Source organism: Portunus trituberculatus, chromosome 44 (assembly GCF_017591435.1).
Source record: "Portunus trituberculatus isolate SZX2019 chromosome 44, ASM1759143v1, whole genome shotgun sequence".
Classification (NCBI taxonomy): domain Eukaryota; kingdom Metazoa; phylum Arthropoda; class Malacostraca; order Decapoda; family Portunidae; genus Portunus; species Portunus trituberculatus.
The window spans coordinates 3,126,222-3,140,553 of NC_059298.1; the positions used below are offsets into that span (position 1 = coordinate 3,126,222).

Here is a 14,332-nt window from a genome sequence, read left to right on the forward strand (position 1 = left end):
ATATAATTCACCTCTCTATGCAGAAGTGCGACGTCTTTTCATCTTCTCTAATACATAAAAACATTTACTTAGATCCTTTTCAATAATCCTTTTCATCACCCACCTGATCATGACGGTAACCATTCATTCCTAAATCATCCCAATAGATATCTAATAGAAGTTCGCATACTTTCCATTCTCCACGTGTCACGATAGGATATACATTAATTATTTCCAATTTACTCACGTTCATCAACAACATTACGAACGGCGCCAAAGTAAGTTCTTACAAACCTTTCTGGAGTACTGCACCAAGCTTCGGTTCCAACCCTTCCTTCATGCACTGCACTTCACCGCCAGGCAAACCTTCATACAGGTTCCTTTCTTCGTGGCGTCGTTGTAACAGGTCCAGCGTTTCCACAACGCAATCATAGTTGACGGTAGGGTGACAGTGATTCACGCAAAGCACTTCAGCATAGGACAAGTATTGTTCACATAAACAATAAATGTTAATAATCGCTCAAATCAACAAGTCTTAGGCACTGAGATAAAGGGGACGGTACCTTCTTTCCTTGCATTACATTACTGATGTAGCGCTGGCCACAGTCATCAGAGTCCACAGGCTGCCCCATCACACCACACGTCGACACAAGTTTCACGTTCACATATGTGCCACGCCTGATTAGCCCCCACATTCACATTATCACGTTTATAACCACACCACACGATCATACAAATTTCACGGTAGTACTTGTCCAGTATATATCTCACCACAATACCGTAATGCACTTCTGATTGGGAATGAATCACGTCACAGCAGGAGACATCGGCAAGTCAGTGCACGTGGAGGAGAGCGGCGGGCATAACACTCCACCACTGCTAGTAGACTACACTTAGTGACTCGCTGCTCGCGGCGCCGCCCACCACGCAGCATTGAGCTCTAGTGAGCGTTGCCATCTTTTCCATCTCTTCCTTACCCCAACTTTCTCTCACTCCTACGTAAATTACACCATTTAAAAATCGGCACAACCGTACTCATTATTCCTGTCATTATAACAGTATCACCGAGAATAAGTCTATGGTTGCTTTGGGAAGCTACAAGAAGCTAGTCTTTTTAGCATACCTAGCAACTTATCTGAAGCTGGCTACTGTCGTCGCGAGTGTGAAAGATGCTTTAGTGTGCTTCCGTCAGGGTGATGAGTCTACTGCCACACGCTGCGTTATAGGAATAATCTTGTAACTCGTCAGAACAAAATGGCTTCTTTATGATTATCTCGCTGCAAAGCTCAGTATAATCATAGATTGGTCCGTACGCAAAATCGTACTATTCTTTAGATATTGCATCATGGGAATAATGGATGATATTACATAATTTATGGCATCATCATTGCAGTCACCATAATCATGGCAGATAACAGCACGTTATCTTCTTCATCACATCAGATCTCGCAAGTATCTTCCTCTGTGATTTATAATGCGGCAATTGTGAGCACGCTGACTGCTTGTCCTGTGAGTTTGGTATCAAAACGATAGTTCGGCTTGAAACATAACAATGACATTAATAAGGTGTTGCAAATCTTATAGTCGTATCACATTCAACAAGAGTGTCATCTACTCTTATTTTGTATCTCAAGATACGGATATTTGAAACGTGCATTATCAATCATTGTGATCATCGATATGGAAGAAATTTATAAAAATGCAAGTTCACGTTGTTGTTCACAAAACACCAGCATTGCAATTTGCATTTCTGGTTGACTAGTGTTTTTTGGGGCTCACGTGTTGACTTACCTTGAGTGGCCCAAATCGTTATAAGGGTCCATAGTTTAGCTTCCCTGTCGGTACCTCGGATATAGGCTAATAAGAATTGCGTTCTTTCCCCAAACTCGTAATTGTGTGCTGCTTTATAATGTTTCTGCCTTCAGATGAAGCTAATAAACGCTTTATTCGTTGAGATGGGATATTATTTGTCCCAGCACGAGCATTAACATCCATGTTGAGAAAAGAGATGTTCCGCCACCCTCCCACAAAATTGTTTGAGACCCAGAGATCTACATCTGACTAATGCTGTTTCTGGCGATGGCCTCAACGGCCTCGGTAATTTTCTACCACTGGGTGACCGTGCACTTATGCCTTGTTATGCAAAGATGAGGGGGAGAGATTGCCACTTGGGCAACACGCACGCAGGCATCCACAGACAGTTGCCGGTATCTCATGCACTAGCTGTTGTTTCGCCAAAAAGTTTTCCAGGGCCGGAATGATTCTTGATGTCGACACTCATGCATTCTATTTCCTGTACTTTTGTAGTCTACAAACCTTTCTTGTTATGTGGATTGTTTCCATGTAATATTTGACCTGCGGATGGACATAGGATATACTTGTGTGTGATACTACGTAAAGTAGCGGTAGGCTCACGGTTCCATATATATATATATATATATATATATATATATATATATATATATATATATATATATATATATATATATATATATATATATATATAATATGTGTGTGTGTGTGTGTGTGTGTGTGTGTGTTGGAATCGTCAGCCTGCCGCTAAGTAAAACAGATCACGTAGAACAGAACACGTTTGATTTCTGATCTCTCTAATATTTATATTGGGACGGAGCAAACTTAGTATTCTTCAATCTATCATCACTACACAACCTTCCAGACAACTATTCTCTCTTCTACAATGACTTAACTGTCTCCCTAGCTCTTCTACACTGCACATCCTCGGTCTGTCCTTTACATAATGATCTAAAGCAAACATCTCGTCTCTAACTATAAAACATTTTCTATGAAGTAAGGTACTTTTGAGTCGTCTCCGCCAGCTTTTCTCACCCGCCCAACCATTAATTATGCACAAGGCCGACATCCGTCCATGTTTGGAATATACATCACAAATATAGGGGGTGCACTCATACAGCTTTTTTAGACAAGGTGGAAAAAGTTTGTCGTCATATCAACTCTTCTTTTCTACTAATAACTGGCTGTCTTCTACCTCTTTCTCATTGCCGGGATGTTGCATTTATTGCTATTTTCTATTGCTATTTTCATGTGATCGTCATCAATTCATCATTCACTGCGCAGCATGATCGTCAGACGGGGACTTCACTGCTGCCCTCCACGTGCACAACAGGATACACTTTGCCCTACCGGATATGACACAAACGACTCGGTGATTGTAATCCGGATCTTGCATAGCCTTATTCGAACATAAATAATCGTGCAAAACAGCTGACAATCTTCTTTCTAGATCTATGTAAACATACCCGTTTAACTTCATTAGGGTATTAAATAAAAATTTTGAGTGTTGTCATGGCTATCGTAGGGTTCATTATTTACTGTGTGTCGATGAGAGATATGAAAATAGAATTGGATCAGTGAAGAATGAGGAGAGAAATTTTCATTCAAGTATTGTAGATATCAAACGTTGCAGAAGGCTGCTAGTAAGATGGCGGCAGTTGCGGTTAGTAATGCTGCCCATGTGTCTCATGGCCTTGGTCTTCGCTGGTTCTTGTTCCACCTCGACTGTCCTTGAGCACATGCGTCCCGTCTACAATGCATGTTCTCTAACAGTGGTTGTGCTATACGATTATTTGGTGTCATACTTTATAACAATGTGACACATCTCGTGTGTGTGTGTGTGTGTGTGTGTGTGTATATATATATATATATATATATATATATATATATATATATATATATATATATATATATATATATATATATATATATATATATATATATATATATTATTATTATTACACAAACAACTTTTGGTTCGATTAAATAGCTATGCAATTGCTATATTTTATTTTCAAGGCAGCAAATACAAAGAGGGTGTAGCTAAACAAGCCATGTGGCCCATGTAGAGATCCATCTGAGCGGTAACCGGCACAACAAACACCTGTTCTCATCGGTACCTCCTCAGACAGCAGATTGTCATAACGTGTGTTTGAGTCTTTGCTTGAGATATCTTTATCCATTTTCCCGTTGGACACGGTGACCCTGAATGACACATTCGTCACTGGGGTACTTCCTTGAATCATATCCCATAATAAGACTGCATTATTATATAAGTGTACAAAAACACGACTGTGTAGCCAAAATAAAGTAAAGAAAGGGACAATGGGCCATCAGAGAATGTTTAACCTCACACATTTCACATCCAGGCATAAAACTATATAAAGCTTCTGTTGATAGAATTGAATGTAAGAAACTTCAAGGCTTAATTTGCTGAATAAGTATCATAACTAATAGTGAAATATAAAATAACAAATGGGGGATAACACTAAACACCACATAAAAAGAAAAATTATAATCAAGTTTTGTACTCAACCCAATAAATTTCAATTTAAGTAAGCCATAGGTGCAGATAAGTTTAATTTCATAGAAAGACCTACCAATTTTGTTTAGCTTCAAATAAAGAAAGAAAACTGAAAAATCAAACTAAAACTGTAATTATCATATGAAAATGGCCCTAAGTGCTTCCCTTCTTTACACCTTTGGTTCTGTGTCCCATCCTGTGAAGAGATACACCCACAATGTTAGCAGTCTAAATCTATTATGGTACAAATGGGATCCTCATAGCTTTCTGTAAGAAGGTAGCTTGGCTCCTGTTGTGAGGATAGGTTCACTCAACACTAGTATGTATAGTGCACATTATCATTAATTTACATCAGGTCAATGCAACATTGTGAATGAGGCCATGTAGTTGGATCAACACCAAGATCCTTATGCTTTCAAGTGCAAATAGTTGTTTGTATTGAATACTCTGAAAATCATACTCCACTGATATGTCTGTTGTATGCAAGCCTCAAAGACTGCATGTCCAGGCTGATATCTATCACAGGTCCAGTTTTATTGCCATGAACCATGCATACATGATACAAAACTTCTTTCATCAAAATGAGGCCCTATAAACTTTAGACTTTTGTCATCATTCCTTTCAAAATATGAGACTTTCAAATATTCTTTAATGTACACAATTTGGCACTTGCAGCATATCATTTTTAGTGTCTAAATATATTAACTCTAAACATTTCTAAAACAGGTAACAACTTTCACCATTTAGCTTCTGGATACTCTACATATGTGGATTTGATATTAACATATGCATGAAAGAATATAATGTAGCATGCAGCAGTGTTCACCAAGCTGATCTGTTCACAAAAACCAATCAACAATACATACTTATCACAGAGTATGACTTCTACATCTTACAGGGTTACAACTTTAGAGAGAGAGAGAGAGAGAGAGAGAGAGAGAGAGAGAGAGAGAGAGAGAGAGAGAGAGAGAGAGAGAGAGAGAGAGAGAGAGAGAGAGAGAGAGAGAGAGAGAGAGAGAGAGAGAGAGAGAGAGAGAGAGAGAGAGAGAGAGAGAGAGAGAGAGAGAGAGAGAGAGAGAGAGAGAGAGAGAGAGAGAGAGAGAGAGAGAGAGAGAGAGAGAGAGAGAGAGAGAGAGAGAGAGAGAGAGAGAGAGAGAGAGAGAGAGAGAGAGAGAGAGAGAGAGAGAAATTTCTAAGACAATTCAATATTTAAGCCAAATGATAATTAATAGAAGACATGAATGAAGTTCTAAAGATCAGAACAACATACTTTTAAAATTTCAAATATGTTTGAAACTTAATTTTTTTACTTTTGATCTCATTAAAATATTCACAGAGCTACATAACCAATGCAAAGTACTGCATAAGGTTCATCCCTCCAAATTTCAAATCTCAAGATAGCATGCAACAAATGTCTACCATTAACAAGTGATGGCATAGAACATGCTCCTGAGGGTGAGAGCATCTTGCCCTCACTGCTTGGTGTAACCTCTCCAGAAAGGAGCCATGTCTAGTGCAGGAACTACCCATACCCAGTCACATCAGAGAGAGAAAATGACTCAAAATGTTAACCTAATTTTATATTTAGTAACCACATGCAGTTTTAACTTCAGGCAAATGCAGCTGAAAACTAAAGGAAAGCAATGATATCTATAAGGATAAAAATTAGCCAAAAAATATGCACCACTCTACTCCTTCCAGACCCTGGTCAGAATGACCTACACATACCTCAAATTTATATTAGTTAATCTCAGAGGTAATCATCATTGTCACAATGTAGTTCCTAAAAATGAGTGTGCTCTTGCATACATATTCTATGAAACTTTTATTATAGATATTTTCAATGGCAATCCATAACCAACAAACATTTAAATTGCAGTTAACATTAATGCACTATATATATATCAATTAAAGGTGACTAATCTTTTTTATTTGAAAAGGCTGTCAAAATTTCTTTTTGCAAACATCTAAGTCCTCCAAATCCAAACAAAACACCTCATATGTTAGTTACATTACTGCATTACTAATTTCCATACATATGTATCAAGCCAATCTGTCTTTAGACTTTTGTATCTTTCAAACTCTATAATTCTTAAACCTAAGTTCCTACTTTAAGCCAAAATATCTAAACTGGATTATTTTGCCTTTCTCAAAAAGTTAAACTTCTAGCCAAGTCTGGTTCTTTTTGCCATCTCAGAGACAGCTGTGTTGCTTAAAACATCATTAATTCATGGTAGGAAAGTCAACTTCAGGGTACTGTGTAATTAACGTTAATAAAAGGGGCAAAAATTCAGTTTTTTTTTTTTTTTTTTTTTTTCTTCATTAGCACATCTCAAGATGGCTCTTCCTCCCAATTTTACCATGGCTGATTCAGCTTATGCATAATAAAACAGGTGAGAGTAAGACTGAATGATATTTTTTTTCATTAAACAGATGCCATGGGTTAGGGAAAAGGGCCACTGTTTGTGTGCTTTAGTTACCATTTACAGCTGTTGCATTAGGCCTTCTGGGCTGTGTAGGTGGGCGCCTCCCAGGAGACTGACGAGCTGGTGTGCCTTCGTGGCGGGGAGGTCGCCTTCGAGGAAGCGTTCCCTCCCTGCTTGGAGGTCCATCAAAATGTCCTTTCCCCCTACCTCGACGATTGCCAGTTTCAGAGCCTGGAGTACGTTCCTTAGTAGCTCGTCCAGGAGCTGACTGACTATCCCAGCTTTCACCTGCTGCATTCCAGTTTTCCTCAGTGGCCATACTTTCATTAGCAGTGTGCCAACTTTCATCAACAGAAGCAGGCCAGCCTTCATCAGCAGAAGTGGCCCAAACCTCTCCATCTCCACCTTCCCCGCTACCACTACCACCACCTCGACGACGGACCTTGCGATGACGACGTCTGCGTCTTCGTCCTTCACTTGTTATAGAATCTGAAACAAATGTTCCAATAGATATTTTAGAAAACTGTACCAGAGTTGCTTAATTTTCTCATGTCAGTTTATAAAATTTAGACTTAAGAAATAATGAAATTTAGAATGTATGCCTCAATGAATAATCAATAAAATACTTGAAGTATCTATTTCATTTCTTCATATATATATATATATATATATATATATATATATATATATATATATATATATATATATATATATATATATATATATATATAAATATATACAGTCAAATCTCGATTAACACTTGTTTCAATAAAGCAATTTTGATTTAATGTGACATGATATTTAAGAGCATATGATTAAATAATGCAATTTATTCAATTTAACACGGGTTAACTCGACTCGATGAGGTCATGTGTACCCACGCTGCTTCTGGGGGCAACCGCCTGAGACGCTCTCAGCTAGATTCTTAAGCATTACCTTCTACCTTCATCAGATGAAGGATACCATCCGAGAGAAATCAGTATTTTTAAGAGCAAACGCTGCCTTCCTGCAGCTTGGGAAGTCAACAATCAGACAGGATTTGCCTTCACCGCAAAGGTGAACCAAGACCCATGTCTTCGTCATTACCTTCACATTAATTTTGCCTAAATACCTATTATTATCAGTTTTTATGTGAACTAACTGATTTTATAGACATGACAATATATGTGATCATTCAAACAGCCTACTTTACAAAGATTGTGATCAGAACCAAGTCCAGGAACAACTACATCACCACCACCAACTTCAATCACCTCATCACCATCTCCTAAGTTTTCTATCAGAATTCTACTTAGCTTACAATTGGTTGTATGTCTTTATCGCTTGATAAGTACCCATGTATGTAAATAGCTGGTGGAATGTCCTCTTCCCTTAGCCTGCACACTTGAAGGAGGTGAAAATCTCTCCTGTGTTAAGGCCACACTATATGGCCATCTGTGCCTTTATTTAGAAGCACTTTTTCCTGGCTCACCAAGTCTATTAATAAATCACACTCTTCAGTAGTAACAGGGCTGGTTCTCTTCATAAATTTTCCATGTTACCTGTGGTGGAATGGAGAGGCAGCGTGGTCTGCGTGACTCAATCAGCTGAGATGATGGTAAACAAACACTACTAACAACCACCACCAAATTTACTCACAGTTTATTTCACTGAACACACCAATAATAAATGTATGAATATGGGATAATGTTCCTGGCACAGAAAATCATACAACAAATGATATTGAATTAATGACTTTTTAATTTCCTGAACAAGAATGAAGCACAGGTGAGAATGTGTGTTTTTATTGTTTCCATGACCTAGTGATGTATCAATAGGTCACGGAAACAATAAAAACACACTTTCTCATTTTATTAGCTCTGATGGTACACAACATGCTCTCTCTCAGTCCCATTGCATGAACAATCACGTGGTCTTTTCTCCCCTTGCACGTAAAGCGATCTAACACTTCTAACTCCTTTTCAATAGTCACAGTCTTCCTTGATTTCTTGGAATCACTTTCCTGTGAGGAGGTTAAAGGACGCTTGGATGTCGTACTGTAGGACACTAAATGAAAACGCAGAGAAACTATCCATTCACAGTGTGGGTTAGCTCCAGACTGAGGAGTGAGGTCTCATGTATACATTTATGTTCACAAAACAACATTCCTATTAGCTTTTTACAAGCCTTACCACCAAGAAAACATTGTTTTGTGATGGACAAAGCAGTAGATGAGGAGACATTTGTCTACTGCCCATTGGCAATGGCCGCAGTGCTGCTGCTTCTTTTTCTTCTTCTTCTTGAGACCCTCTTTAGCTTGTGTGTTGCAATCACCATAATATTTGTATTTCCATCCCTCTATTGCCTGCTATAATGGATATCATATCTTTGTATTCATATACAATCATGCCATGATGATCACCTTGACTCCATGGCACTGAGTGATAGTTCAGAGGCACTCTGTTCCTTCTCACAGTCCTCACCAAGGACACCACATTACACCCCACAGGAAGTTATATCTTTAATTCTTCTATTCTTGGTAAGACAAACTTTTAAGACTGTACACTTCTTAAATAATAATAGCTCTTTTATTTCAGCATTAAGCATAGAATAAAGTGGTTTAAATGTTCAAAATATTTTTTTGCGTTACTAAAAGATAATTAATTACCAAAATAAGGAGAGGGGGGCTGGGTTTAAGGGTATCGCAGACAAACAGCTCTCAGTAACGGGCAACCCCTCACCTCCTAAGAGTCTGTTATAACTAAGTACTACTGTATATATATACAAAATTGATCCAATAAATGCTGCTACCACCATTAAGAGTAAACTAAAGCATAAAAAATAATAAATAAATAAATAAATATTTGGAAGTAGAAGAAAAGTTTTTCATACCCAAGTCAAGTTTATGAAATGTGCAATATATGTAGGCATGACAAAGCAACATACCTCTATCAATACTTCCAACACTTCCAGTCTCAGCAGCATCTAATACTGTCTCCTCCTCATCTGCAACTCGTCTCCGCTCTTCATTGTGCCGGCGTGCAGTCCTGGGTGGCAGCGATGGATCACCTTCATCCCACTCTGGAGTTGCTTGTCGTGACCACCGTCCTGCAAGGTTTATGATTTAACGGATATATTCCCATACATTCTTTCATTACATTGTACATTCAAGTATTCAGGCAACAGCAGCTTGGAAGAATTTCTATCTTACTATCTTTATGTAAACAGAAAAGCTGTCAAATTACTGACAATTTATATGACTCAGTAGAAATAAAGTCAAAAGATAATGATTGAAAAGTAACCACATATATTTTTCCTTTATCAGTAATTCTTCCTTTGTACCACAAATGGCAAAGGCAAAAGTTACTTTAGTTTCTCTAAATCATTATTTTCACTTTTTTTTCTTTTTGTATGTTTAATATAGTCAATTATATATTTTCATCATTTCAACAAAGAAATAAGAATTCTCCACGTAGTAAACTTATTAATGGTCATTTGAGGTTTTTGAGTCATTAAGTATATGATAAATTAGTATTTGTAAACTCAAAAACCTATCAGATGAGTTTTAACAATAAAATTTTATAGCATTGAACTCTGATTTCTTAATAAGTCTTACAGCGGAAATAAACTTTGAGGATATCTTCTAAGCTCTAATTTACATCAATTCATGCAACTTATATAAGCAAATTAAATAGTGATACAGTGAAGTTATCATTTTAATTGCAAAGGTATATGAGTGATCACCAAGAACTTGCCGCTACAAAAATGAGAAAATATATAATCTCACTGGCTTGCATATGAATCTTAGTTTTTCAATTACTCTTTTTATAAGCTCAGAGTTATTTAAAAACTGAAAGAAAAAAATCTTATGGTAACCATCTTACCTTTGCTCATTCTGCTATGATAATAAAAATTGAATGCCCCCAAATGTGCAACTAGAATATGGTTTACATACTTGAAACAAAAATAGTGCATGGTTTTCATAAACAAAATGGTGCCAACATTGCTGACACAATGCTGAAATATTAACATGCAATTGTTGATAAAAATATGTCTCTGTCACAAAATGTTAATTAGACCTTATGAACAAGGAGTCAGCCTTAGAAGCTCATTTCAGACATGTTCACTTATCCTTGAGAACTTAGTTTCACTTCTATAGAAGTTTTCATAAGCATTGCACATACACACCAAAAATTTTCATCTAGAGAATTTTAATATTGTATGGACTCATGACTGCCCTTCTTTGAAACTGAAGATATCTAGAAAAAAAAAAAAAAATATATATATATATATATATATATATATATATATATATATATATATATATATATATATATATATATATATATATATATATATATATATATATATATATATATATATATATATATATATATATATAAAATACTTTAAAATATATACTATTTTCATGTTTATAAAAAAAGGCTAATACAATTATCCATTCATCCATGTCTTCAATATAAATTGGCAGCTTTGTGTTCAACAGGAAATATAATGTCACTCAACCATTAGGTATAAAACTACATCAGGGATATGTGCAAGAAATTGGCTGCTTTAACAATACAAAATAAATAAATAAATAAATAAATATTCATTAGAGTTCAGAAAAGTATGAAGTTGGCATTAATGTGAAGTCACTTGTATGGCAAGGTGGAGCCTTTTGCACAAGCTAAAAAGTACTATATCTAGAACTTTCCAGTGTTTAAATTCTCACATAAATGTTCTTTGCTACAAGTACAGTGCTGTTTTGTTACACCATTTTTTTTTTTCTTTTAATTTACATACATTAATTTAATCCTCCATTCAATGTATTTTTTTTTACTAACAGAAACAAATACTAAATTAAAGACTAATATGGACACCTAGGAAGTTATGACAGCTTAACTGATCTAAATACTACTTATTTTGACTCTAGGTAAAATTCATAAGCTGAAATTTGAACAAATTGGTAATTTGGAAAGATCTACGAACAAACAAGGTGTTGTCAAAGGCAGTACGTAGTTGTATGTTTGCTGGGGAATTTTTCTCTCAAGGAAGGCGGTACTTTTTACACCACAAAACTATAGGCAAAACAAGACAACTGATAATAATAATAAAAAAATAAAAAATAAATAAATAAATAAAAAAAAAACAGGTATTTACTTTACAAGGCATGAGAGAATTCATGAATTAATATATATATATATATATATATATATATATATATATATATATATATATATATATATATATATATATATATAATCTTTGATTTGGAAAAGGTATGATGTAAAATACAAAAATCATATAAAAAGAAATCTATCCATTGCACTGGATACCATCATTCATAATCTCTGTGACAAGATGGCCAATGGCACATCATGATTAAGTTCCAGAATTCTATTACTGTGGTGAAACATCAGCTAAGTTTACTCCTGAGGGCTAACTCTTATTAATAATGAAAGAGAATCATTGATGATAACTGCTTTGTGAATAGCTAAACAAATACCAATGACTTTGAGTTGTCTACTTTTATAAGAAAACCTGCCATCCCTGCTTTTATAATATCCAAATCAAAGATAAGATAAGATCACACGTTAATTATGAAATACTTGTCTTGGAATGTGAATGCTTACATATATAAATGTCTTGGAATGTGAATGCTTACATATATAAATACTAATAATCTCAGAAATACTACTAATTTTGAGAAAATACTATAAAACCAAAATAAATAATATTCCATACTGTTAACATAATGAGTGAAAACCAAGAAAAAATTATTTGTACAAACAGAACTACTTGAATAAGATAACATAAAAGTTTTCAAGTTCCTATGACAAGCAAAAAATAAAATAGCACTGAATGAGGTTGTGTTCCTACAACCATCATTCTAAAATATTTATCAGTGCTCTACTATCACACATACCATCTTTGGAAAGAAAAAAAAAAGTGCATATGCTGTACACACATTCTTTTCAAGCATGACTTATTTTCAGTGGAATAGGTTATATTTACATATGTAGTATATGCAAAATGAAAACTCACACAGTCAATAAGGACAAATGATACTTAACATGTTTATGTCTGCGCTTACTGACAAATTAAAACTCTTAGGTGACCAATTTTTCCTAAATATTTACATAACAATAAACATATGAATAATAGATTATCACTCTTACATTGCTACGTATTGCTTTACCTTGAATACTATACATACAAAAACACAACAAAAAAGCAAATCAAAATATGCATGTAAAAATTAAGTAAAGTCTTCCACCCTTGTCAGCAATGTTAATTTTTACACTAATTGCACACAGCATGCCAGGACTAAATCTTAATTAGAAGAGAAGGCACTATAATGAAGAGAGTCCACATTTGTAAGGTTAATTTTGCCACCACCACCACCAGTTAACCACATCATTCTCCCAACATCCTTCACAGCAGTATGGTGAGTGTATCCTGAAGCAATGAAACTTACAAAATTTATTTCTTGAAAATTTGATGTAAGACTAGTAAAGGTTATTGTGAAAAACAAGTTAACTTGCTTCTTTTTATTAAGAAAACACTATCTGCAAACAAGTAGTACAGAAAGGATTTTATATTCCAGTAGCTAGTTTTCACTTAGCTAGTGTCTGGTGATTACAAGCGTCATTATCATTGAATATCTGCATCATCTTTGACAATTGCAAGCGTCCTTAAGTAATGCCTTAATTCTGCAGAACATGCCAAGCCTGGATAACCACAATCAAAACTTCAGCTAAACCAACTGTACAGTCATTATGTGACTTCCATTACCTTTTGCCAATTAAATATTCTGAAACACCTGATACAAATACATCCCTCTATAATAATAACAATAAAAAACACACAAAGGCTGTCATGATAAAACTGAAAGCAGACAGCCAGTCCCTTGAATCCAATTATAAATGTCTTAGTAGTTTAGATTTTTGGAGTGACTAGATATTGTGGAATGTTACAGCAAATTCTTACCAAAGGCATTTTGCTTATTTTGTGCCCAGCTGCTACCTACCATTCCATGCCATTGACCACCTTCAAAACATGCCTTGGGCATCCAGAAATGGCATCTGCAAATTCCATAGTCTTGACACACACGTCACATCAGGAAATACTTCACAAAACAAGTATTATGTGCCTGCTGTACTTTGCAAGTGTCATAAATGCTGATCTTCCATAGCCTTCCTAGTTGTTATAATGAATGGGCATATATTCAAACTCCCAAGAACATAAATCAAGTGGTAAAGCCACTGTTTTTTACATGTCTAAAGATGTTTGGTTACATATATCTTTAATAGATAAGCTGTGTACTCATCACTCAGTCATTTCTCTCCCATCTCCAAGTCTGGAATTATTCAGTTTTTACCTTTAAACATTTATAAAAGAGAAACGTGAACCCTTAAAAGTCATCGTCATTACTTTACTTTCATAATAATGACTGCATATATCTTCTAACTATTGATTTGAAACTTAGGAACTTAAGAATAGCACAAGAAATCAACTCATTTTCATTGCATCAAAAAGGTATGATTTTATGCAGTCTAAATTGGCAATCTTTTTTTCTATATAATTCATTACTTCTAATCTGTAGTAC

General features: G+C 35.5%; 1 protein-coding gene across 4 annotated transcripts in view; it reads right to left on the reverse strand.

Moving 5' to 3' along the window:
* Window positions 1-5,429: 5,429 nt before the first annotated feature.
* The window catches only part of LOC123518620 (fragile X mental retardation syndrome-related protein 1-like), a 67,747-nt gene continuing 58,844 nt past the window's right edge, over window positions 5,430-14,332 (reverse strand). For all 4 annotated transcript variants that reach the window (XM_045279522.1, XM_045279520.1, XM_045279523.1 and 1 more), the window contains 2 exons: window positions 9,667-9,828; window positions 5,430-7,230 (listed from right to left, as the gene is read on the reverse strand). In XM_045279522.1, coding sequence (XP_045135457.1) covers window positions 6,788-7,230; window positions 9,667-9,828 — 605 coding nt within the window. In that variant the 3' untranslated portion in view covers window positions 5,430-6,787. The remainder of the gene's footprint in view (window positions 7,231-9,666; window positions 9,829-14,332) is intronic.